Source organism: Phragmites australis, chromosome 15 (genome assembly GCF_958298935.1).
Source record: "Phragmites australis chromosome 15, lpPhrAust1.1, whole genome shotgun sequence".
Taxonomy (NCBI): Eukaryota; Viridiplantae; Streptophyta; class Magnoliopsida; order Poales; family Poaceae; genus Phragmites; species Phragmites australis.
In genome coordinates this window covers 8849630-8860708 of record NC_084935.1, presented here as the reverse complement: position 1 = coordinate 8860708, position 11079 = coordinate 8849630, and the positions used below count along the sequence as shown (strand labels likewise).

At 42.4% G+C, this 11079-nt stretch overlaps 1 protein-coding gene across 1 annotated transcript; it reads left to right on the top strand.

Annotated features, from left to right (window-relative positions):
- Nucleotides 1–4734: 4734 nt before the first annotated feature.
- LOC133893059 (syntaxin-132-like) lies at nt 4735–9482 on the top strand. The gene is made up of 13 exons (XM_062334029.1): nt 4735–5028; nt 5464–5571; nt 5723–5779; nt 5913–5961; nt 6057–6145; nt 6229–6302; nt 8130–8172; nt 8253–8313; nt 8417–8442; nt 8519–8596; nt 8705–8785; nt 8971–9036; nt 9157–9482. Exons 1-13 carry the CDS (start codon nt 5011–5013, stop codon nt 9316–9318), a joined length of 912 nt encoding a protein of 303 aa, XP_062190013.1. The 5' UTR covers nt 4735–5010; the 3' UTR covers nt 9319–9482.
- The last annotated feature ends 1597 nt before the right edge of the window (nt 9483–11079 follow it).

Below are 11079 nucleotides of genomic sequence, written 5' to 3'. Positions count from 1 at the left end.
TCCGGAAACATGTATCCAAGTTGCAGGTTAACTGATTGTAGAAGCGCATGAACAGCAGATCTTTCAGCCAAAAGTCTTTGGTCTGTTTTGAAGCTTGATGCTGTTAAAGTGATATATCCTTCTTTAGGAAAAGCAATACTAAAAGAGATATTGATCTTCATTTTATTGTTATCAGCCAATATGGTCGCCGCCACAGGTGGTGTGCCACCAAGGTTCACAATAATGTTATGTAGCCATTGTAGATAAGGAAGCATCTACATCAATCGGCATGTTAGTTTCTAAATTTGTTAACTGCAAACTGCAATATTAACTGACCTTCTTATAATTATAGCAAAGGGATTTTCATCTTCGAGCATGCAGATATACCTAAGACAAGTCACAGGTATGTCTACATACTCAGAGAAAAAAACGTCAATGCCATATCAATCGTCACATGTGGATAATCTCGCAATTAGTCAAGTCATCAATTGCAGAACAAGAAAGTAACAAACTAGTTACTCACTGAGAAGTGATGGTAACATCTAAAACACCGATATAGCGATACACATCTAATATCATGGCATACACATCTAATAATAAGCCAACATATTTTGAACTAAAATACATATCTAATTTCAGGACCTAAATTGGCTAACAAAAATTGCTAACTACAATTTGCTAACTTAAATTTTAGAACTAACCTAGGCATTTCGTGACCCTTCCGGGTAGAAAGGGGATACACTGTTCAGGATCTGGAGGCCAAGAGTATGAGGACAAAGGTATTTTCATCTCTGAGCATGCAGATATACCTAAGACAAGTCACATATACGTCTACATGCTTAGAGAAAAAAAATACCAATGCCATATCAATCGGCACATGTAGATAATCTCGTAATTATGTCAAGTCATCAATTGCAGAACAAGGAAGTAACAAACTAGTTACTCACTGAGAAGTGATGGTAACATCTAAAACACCGATATAGTGATACACATCTAATATCATGATATACACATCTAATAATAAGCCAACATATTTTGAACTAAAATTTGTGACCTAAATTGGCTAACTAAAATTGCTAACTACAATTTGCTAACTTGAATTTAAGAACTAGCTCAGGTGTTTCGTGACCCTTTCGGTAGAAAGGGGATACGCCGTTGAGGATCTGGAGGCCAGGAGTATGAGGGCAAAGGAATTTTCATCTTTAAGCATGCTGATGTACCTAAGACAAATCACATGTACGTCTACATGCTCATTGTAAAAAAAACATCAATGCCATATCAATCGGCACATGTGGATAATCTCGTAATTATGTCAAGTCATCAATTGCAGAACAAGGAAGTAACAAACTAGTTACTCACTGGGAAGTGACGGTAACATCTAAAACACCGATATAGTGATACACATCTAATATCATGACATACACATCTAATAATAAGCCAACATATTTTGAACTAAAATATATATCTAATTTCAGGACCTAAATTGGCTAACTAAAATTGCTAACTACAATTTGCTAACTTGAATTTTAGAACTAACTTGGGTGTTTCGTGACCTTTCCGGGTAGGAAGGGGATACACTATTGAGGATCTGGAGGCCGGGAGTACGAGGGCAAAGGGATTTTCATCTCTGAGCATGCAGATATACCTAAGACAAGTCACATATACATCTGCATGCTCAGAGAAAAAAAATACCAATGCCATATCAATCGGCATATATGGATAATCTCGTAATTATGTTAAGTCATCAATTGCAGAAAAAGAAAGTAACAAACTAGTTACTCACTGAGAAGTGATGGTAACATCTAAAACACCGATATAGCGATACACATCTAATATCATGACATACACATCTAATAATAAGCCAACATATTTTGAACTAAAATACATATCTAATTTCAGGACCTAAATTGGCTAACTAAAATTGCTAACTACAATTTTCTAACTTGAATTTGAGAACTAACCCAGGTGTTTCGTGACCCTTTCGGTAGGAAGGGGATACGCCGTTGAGGATCTGGAGGCCGGAAGTACGAGGCCAGAAGTTGAGGGTTAGAGGAGATGGAGAGGATAGGAACTGGTGATTTGGGGATATTGTGAGCAGAGAGAATGTCGTGGGTACTCCATTGGCAGCGGAACGACATGCGGGTACTCCATTTTCCAGGGACGACAGCGCCACCGCACATGGGAGACACAAATGGGCGCGGGAGTCTGTGGCGCGGTAGCAAAGTAAGTAAGAAAAATTGGTTCTAATAGATAAAGTTGGTTATATTTAATAAAATAAATATCAAAAATGGTTCTCATAGATAAAATTGGTTATATTTAGTAAAATAAATATAAAAAATTGGTCCTACTCGAAACATTCGCAAAGCATGCACAAGCCAGTTATGAGAGCTGTTTGTGTCAACGATTAGGGTTCACCAATGACTGGTAAGGTTATAAGAATATGTTAGGGTTCAACTATGCATAAGTCATAGCATTGAACCTCCATTTGTAGGGCGAGATCGGTAACACCGATACATGAACTCATTGAGCTAAATCCTTTGACATGCATTCTTAGGGTTCACGGGTAGATACATGAAGTTAATGAGCGAAGTATTGGATGGTGTTCACCAATAGCCAATAAATGGAGCTATATGATATACGGGTAGATACATGAAGTTAATAGAATAATATATGCATAATATATGATACACACAATGTAGTCCTTAAACCACTCCCTAAATGTGCCCCCGCTGAGACATCTTCGTATACTCATAAGGTCATGGCACCATGCGACCTCATGCTCTCGCATGGTCCGTTGAGTACGTGAGCGGGTCGAGCGGGACAACTGTCTGCGAAGGCTGGCCACTAGGAGCTGATGTTGCGTACTCCTTCTGGTCTACTGCGTGCTTATGGGAGGAGCATTGTAAAGCTAGGAGGGCCCAATCTCATCCTGTATACGACCCAAGCTGAGGAAGGCGTCAAAGCGATCCGAGGTGCTAGGGGGAACTACCGGTACCAACTAAACTGACACATCACCCAATGCACCGCGTAGTCCTCAACAAAGATGTCAAATATGATGGTATTCCTTGTCAGCTAGTACTCCATGTCCCGCATGCACAATGAAGACAATCCATAGGGGGCATGTCTAGCTATGTCCTCGTAGGTGTACTGGTCCACCTCACGTCGTCGGCCATGAGGTCGTTGAACTGGGCTATGAAGTCTGGGTACGTCTTGTGAATCTGGGTGTATGTAATCCACCTATTAATTCAAAAATGAAAAATATGAAGCACGTAGAGGCTTAACATTAACCATGTGAAGAAACATGGTATAAGTAATTAATGTACCACGAATTGGAGTAGAAACTTCTTAATAGGTCCATACATCCTGGTCCTGGGTAACATCCTGTACGGGGGGTGTCGTCCCTCCAGACAACGGCACCGAACCGTGCCAAGTTGTCGTCACGCCAGGAGGGACCTACGTCCTTTGGACCCACCGCTTGGCCTGCATAGGGTAGGCCATGCGGATGCGAGATGTCTTTGAGTGTAGGTGCTATCTCCCCGCACGGGAGATGAAACGTGTGCATTTCTGGTCTCCACCTATCCATCAGCATAGCGAGCATGGTCCGATTGAAACTGAACCACCACACAGACTCTACTCCTCTAGCCCTATGTCCGCCTCGATAAGCCTGCAGAGCGAAAGAAGCCCGGTCTCGCACAACCTGCAAACAAAATATTAAGTAAGTTGGAGTACCTCACAAACACCATAAGCATGTGAAGGTAATGAATTGCAAACTTGATGATCCAACACTCATCCATGATTATGAGCTCATTCGGAACCCGCGGTTGGAGTACCGGGACCTCAGCCGCCTTAACAGCGATCCAGTACGAGCAGTGCCTTTCATCCAGGCGTGGGTCAAGCAGCTCCGGGTGATCTGCAACCATACCTGCCCATGATCATTACTATAAAAGCAATATCAAATAATAGTACAACTATCCTAAAAATCTAAGTCCAACAATATAACTATCCCTAAAAAAAATCTAAATCTAACATTTACAACTATCCTTTAAAAACATATGTCCAAGACTTGTAACTATCCTTAAAAATCTAGTTCTAAATAGTTACACCAATCCCTAAAGAAATTAGGTCTAACATAACCCTAAAAATCCTAAAATACCTACATCTAACAGCTACAAGTGTAGAAAAAAAATTAGGTCTAAGATCACTAAATCCTATATCTGATGGCTAATCTATATTCAAAATTAGATCTGATAGCTAACCTGACTAATTTGTAAAAAAATTACTAAGATAAAAATATTTATCTTTACCAAAGATAGATTACACCAGGGCTTCGTCGCTTTCTTCTTCCTCTTCGGCTCCTCTCCTTGCACGTGGTGAAGGCAACAAATGATCACAGTAATCCGTGGAAGGCCGAACATGCTAATTTCTAGCACATGTTACCTCGTTTGAAGGGTGGCATGTTACGTGCAACCCTTTCAACAGGCAACTGGTTAGTGGCATTCGATATGACTAGCCAACTGTTGGAAGGCTGCTAACAACTCATGTCACCCGTTAGAAGGGTAATAGGTTGCCTATCCCATTTCAACAGGAGACATGAGGTTAGATTTGTAATATTTCAAAATTGACATATATATTTGCATTTTTTATTTTAAAAAATCTCGAGCACACAAGCCACACATTCATCGCCATTCGCAGGTCATCAGGTAGTAATAATAAACAACACGGCCGTTTCCATGGGGACGATCGAACGAACGAGGACCGGTGCCTTCTTCCTTCCATTGGCAGCGTCGCCGTTCCCATTCAATACGCATTAAGTCTCTTTAGTTAGTTGCTAATCTCGGCTGTCTGCTAGTTAATTGTTTCTAGTGCCGGCCGGCGCTGCCCAGATCATCGTCCCTGCTAATCAAGGTTTTTATTATCCTCGCCAGAACAAACGGCTTCTCCAAAGCCGTCCCTCCTCCGCGCACTCAATTTCTTTCTTGATCCGCGAGGAACACAAGGGCGGGCTCCGCCTCTTTCTCCGGGGAGGACAGGATGAACAACCTTCTCACGGTATGTTACGTTCGTTCTTTCAATATTTCGTGGAAAAGCACTTCTTTCGTTGATCATCTGCCGTTGTTGTCAACGCTTGACGGCAGTAATTTCTGAACAGACTGTTGTTCGTCGTCGTCGTCGTCGTCTCTCTCTCTCTCTCTCTCTCTCTCTCTCTCTCTGTGTGTGTGTGTGTGTGTGTGTGTGTGTGTGTTCTAGTTTTCATGGGTGAGTAGTTAGTCTGTATGGAAACGGTGATTTCATTATCAGAATATATATGACTGCGAAGGCTAACTGGCTTTCTGGTTGAGCAAACCTGTAAAGAATTTTTTTAACCAAGAAACCTGTAAGGACTGAGATAACAAATTCATTCCCAAATTTATAGTAACCATCTTCATGGATAAATAAATAATATGCTTTATTGAATCACCGTCGGCTCTTTCAATTCAACGACAGGATTCCTTTGAAAGGGATGAGAATCCAAAAAAGGAGAGGGACGTTGAGATAGGGTATAGAAATCCAAAGGACAACTCGGATTATGGTCTCGAAGACTTCTTCGAAGAGGTTCAATCTTCCGTTTATAATGAAAGCAGAAGTAGAAGTGCATATCTGATTATTTTATGCATTCTTATATACAGTTTTGTACTAGTAGTACTTAACTACGCAGAATTATTATTTTTTGATGTTTTCTTACAAGGAGTTTTCCTTGCGCTAGGTCAATGAGATTGAGATGTTGTTGGATAAGATGTCCAACATGGTTTACAAGCTTCAGGTAATTATTGCTCTATTTTTAACGTATGCTCAGAAATGTTAATTCTGCATGAAAATATATTTTACCGAATTTTCCTCATCATATTAGTTTTGAACTTGTAAACAGATAATTTGTACTTTCCATAAACCTACAGGAAGCTAATGAGGAGTCAAAATCGGTCACTAAAGCTTCTGCAATGAAAGGTGCAAGTTCACTTGTTGACAAATACGTACTGTTATCTGGATTTCTAAAAGCGGACATCTAACTGAAACATTCATCTGAAAAACACACCTTCCAGCAATCAAAGGGCGCATGGAGAAAGACATTGAAGAAGTAGGGAAGATCGCACGCAATGTAAAAGTGAAGTTGGAACAAATGGATAGAAATGTACAGATATTAACCTGGCCATATCTTCAGTATGTGATTCACCTGATGCTCGTCAGGGCTCATTCCCCTTTTTCGGTTTGCAGAATCTTGAGAACAGAAAGAAGCCAGGGTGTGGAAAGGGCACGAGCGTGGATCGATCAAGAATGTCAATGACAATGTAAGATCTTCATGCTTTTAGTGTGATGGTGTAAGCATCTAGAGTGGCATGGTTCAACTGAATATTGCTAACTGCTAAGCACTAGCTTGTTACTGCTTACTAGAACACAAAGAACTACATATAAATAAAATAAAATTATACAGGTTGATTACGCGGAAAATATGTAATCAGATGGGGGTGAATGATTGCGGAAGCCAAATTCAAATTTTAATTCACCCTAATCAAATATTCAATTCAATCTTGTATTAAGCTTGGGACATGATGCTATGATGTCACTAAAATAATGTAAAGAAAGATCTGCCGGTCCGATTACCCTTCAATTTTAAGAATAGAAACTAGACAATATTAAGAAACTATTACAACAAAAATCAAGTAAATTGTTTCTCCAGGTCAAGAGTTATAACCTTTGCAAGTAGACTATGATAGATGATGATGCAAATAGATTAAACTCTAAAATTATGATTATGCAAGATTTACGAAAAATTAACCAACCAAAATTTTCAAAGCCTTACCATAATACTCTAGGATAAGTTTGGATGGATCAAACCAAAACAAATTACATTGACTGAAGAATCCATAAAAAATCAACATGGAACTAAAAAAACGAAAACACGAAGAAGGAATGAAAATACCAACTCATCAATTTACAAAATTTGATCTTCATTGTATGGATAAGTTCACAAGATGCATCTCCAAAGCATGCCTAAAATATTTCCATCAAGTCCTAAACCCCTAGATGTTTTTTTCTTTTTCCTAAAAAGAAAACTCTCTATTCCGGTACTATTCTCGGCCTGTACTGTACCCCTACAAAAAACCGACTGTTCACCTCCTTTTATTTTCATTGGCGTACTGTACGTGTCCGACACGAGCTCGTCGGATGCGCTCTCCGCCTGGGCCACGGCCGCTCGGCCTGCCTCACGCGCCCACCTGCGTCCGGACCGCGCACGCGCCCCACCTGGGCCTTGGCTCCGCTTGCCCACTTGGGCCGCGACTGCACTCCATGCCGCGTAGGCCACCAGGCCGTATCACCTGGGCTGCTCCTTCCCAAGCTGGGCTCTTGCCCGACGCACAGTGGCTCCTTTTATTCATTTTCTTTTTCCATAGCGTACATGCATGCATGCATCGTGAAAAAAGAAAAACTTCCGTGCCATACATCACATGACGCAATCATCCACATCATAGGCTATACAACTCATGTGTATATCTTATGGTGCAATCTATCTCCATCATACCATAGCCCGTACATCTCATGTGATCATCTTCACGTATATTGTTCCCTAGCCCAAATATCGCGTGTGACTTCCTGACCGCCTTAATCTTAGTTCCTCCCTAAATCTAGTAACAGTCCCTATCACCGATCAAGTTCGACCTCAGGACACACATGCACATAAACAAAACAAACAACCAAATTCGAGCCCAAATTTTCCAAACTTGAATCACATCAATTTGTACAACATCAGTCACATAAGTGTATTGTATATATCAAAACCATAAATATCATTATGCTACAAAGAGCATACCCAAACAACATATTAGCAGCACATGCACATAATGCTAAATCACTTTGCGTTTTTGCCATTTCACAATAAAACCAATTTTTCAGGACACGTGATCTCACAAATTGGTTCACTATCAATTCTCCAATCACCACATATATTTTTCTGACAATTAAGTTGAGCAAAACCTGTTTCAAGACAGATCTTCCCAGTTTACAGGTTAATCCATTATAATGTGAATTTAGAAAAAGAACAATAGTAGGGCATACTACTTGTCCAATATATATAAAAAGAATATACTTTTCCAACACAAAGTGAACTTTGATTGCAGTGCATTGAAGAAGAAGCTAAAAGAAAGAATGAACGATTTCCAGGTGCAGTTGCCTTACTCTCTTATCTTCAATGTCAATAGAAATAAAAGATATGCCATCATATTATTTAGCATCCATTACAGAATCTAAGGCAAGCAATACAAGAAGAGTACAGAGAAATTGTAGAAAGGAGGATCTTCACAGGTCAGTAACTTCTTCAAGTTGCTTCATGATCTCTCTAATCCATAATTTAGTTTGAATTGTCCTGCTACTGTTTCTTGACAAACTTCAATCTGAACTTGAACAGTCACAGGAACAAAGCCATCTGAAGAGGTGAGGATACCGTTCTAATACACTAGGTACAGGGAAAAGCTTACCACTTCTAATCACATTTTGGCACAACGATTAGGTGATTGACCGTCTCATTGAGACTGGAAGCAGCGAGCAGATCTTCGAGAGAGCAATTCAGGGAACGGGTCGAGGGCAGGTCAATTACTTCAGTATTATTTAATTTCACTTACTTTTATTGTTCATCTCAACGCACTAAGTCTAACCGTTTTTACTTCATGTTTCACAAATTGCACTTGAGGTATAGATTCTTGCCACGGTCGAAGAAATTCAGGAACGGCATGATGCAGTTATGGAGATAGAGAAAAGGCTTCTTGAGTTGCAACAGGTAGTTTTTGGCAAGATTGCATCTTTGATGTTTGTGCTATCAAAATTGTTCAAAACTTCAACAAACGGTTACAAACTAAGAATACTTACTATTATCGTATAATCTACAAACATACGCAAACTTGATCACGTCTTTCCGAAATTCCCAATGGTCACTAAACCATGGAATGTACTGTTTCTTTTCAGATTTTTGCAGACATGGCAGCACTCGTTGATGCTCAAGGAGAGATTCTAGACAACATAGAGAATCAGGTTTGTAACTCAAACTCCCTCCTTCCTCTAATCAATCCTAATCGTAGAAAAACTCCAGAAGCTCATCAGTGCTACTGGAAACTCTGGCAAGTTTGCTTCCTGATGCATTTCAATTGTCAGGTTCAAAATGCTGTAAACCATGTAGTAACCGGTACTGAAGCGCTGCGTACGGCAAAGAGCCTGCAGAAAAAGTCGAGGAAATGCATGTTGATTGCGATTATCATTCTGTTGGTTATTGCTGTCATCGTCGTGCTTTCGATTTTAAAGCCCTGGGCTAAGTAGTGCGGAAAAAAAAATACTATCTTCTGTTGCATATTTTGTAAACCTACTACAGTTCTTGTAAGTTGCAACCACTTCCCATGGCTATATCACTCAGACAGCCTTGTTCATGTAGTTATCTAAAGCTTCACAAAGGTGGAAAACAGTACCGTTGATGTACATTATTGGCGAACCAAATGAGACTTCAGTTTACAGTGCTGGCTTTTGTTTCTATTGAAGGGAAAACTAGGTGTAGTTGCTTGGATCTATGAATACTGATCGAGCAGCATGTCATGTAATATTCTGCAGGTTTTCTTAGGCACCACCACATGAATCGGACTGGGGTAAACACGTACGGGTGTGAGTCTGAATTCTTCTCGGTAACGATGCACGAATCCGACTCTGTTTTGGCAAGGTGAACTTGCCGCCTTCCCTGTAGTATATAATGGGTTCTTGCCGATCGGGGAGCCCTGGACCGAAGCATATATCTGTGGTCGTGACTCGTGACTCGTGGTCATGGTAAGTAAGGGGTAGGAAACTAGACACACGGAAGGACATCGATCGGAATTGAACCCATAAGATGGCAAGGCGACAGCGGCGATCTGATGACGACGGACAGCTTCACCGCCGCACAGAGAAAAGGAGACGGCGGCGGCGGCGGCTCCATATACTAGCCAACCACTGCGCGGCGATCGAGGATTCAGCATATACAAGTTAAACGTCGACGACTTCGACTCCGAGGATGGCATGTATTTTTCCAAGGGTAAACACGACTTCGACTCCGAGGACGGCATGGATTCCAGGGCTCAACACGATTTCGACTGCGCCTCCGAGGACTACGTGGATTCCAAGGCTCGACGTCTTCGCCACCGCAGACTCGTCGTCCGCCTGGGCAGCCGAGGGTGCCCGGAGTTCGTCGCCGCGGGCACCAAGATCTTTGGCTTGAACCCATCATCCGCCTACGTCACGGCCGTTGACTTTGTCTTCGACATCAGAACGCGGCTAGTGACCACCACCCCTCCTTTCCAAGCACCCAAGAAATCCGCCCAGTTCTGGGCAGTCTTTCAAGGAGCCCTGCTGCTTTGAGAGGCTCGCCGGCTGCGAGCCGCGGCCCTCCCACGGGAAATGGCAGTGGGAACTGGGAAGCTCTCCCTCCGCCGCCGTTCAAGGTGAGCATCGTCGTGTCCCACGCTGTGCACCCGGACGGCTCCACAGTCTTCCTGTCCATATACAAGACGGGGACGTTCTCCTTCGACGGCGATCGCCTGGCGTGGGCGCGCCACGGCGACTGGCCCCTGCCGTTCGACGGCGAGGCATACTACGTCCGCGAGCTGGACGCGTGGGTCGGCCTCTGCTCGCGACGCAGGGGGCGCATCGCCGCGTGCCAGGTGGTCGACGGCCGCCCCGACGGGGCGGAACCCACCTGCAAGTCCGGGAAGGACTTGCTGTTCATGCAGAAGTGGAAGAGACATCTCGGAGCGAACCTCACCTACATGGGCAATGCCGAGTTCTGTCTCCAAGAGACGTTGACGCGGGAGGGCGACGACCACCACACGACCTTCGGTCTGATCGTGCCGATGCTGCTTCGCGTAGCAACCTTCCGAGTGCAGTACTCCTGGGACAGTGAGCTTTGCGTGGTGAACAAGAGGGCTAGGATCTATAAGTTGCCTTGGTACTCGTCAGGAAATAATCCTGTTGCCTTCTGGATTTAATCAAGTGAAGAAGCACGCGATCCTTAAAAGAAAGGGAAGATGCACACAGTCCATAAACAAAGTAAAGAAGGAA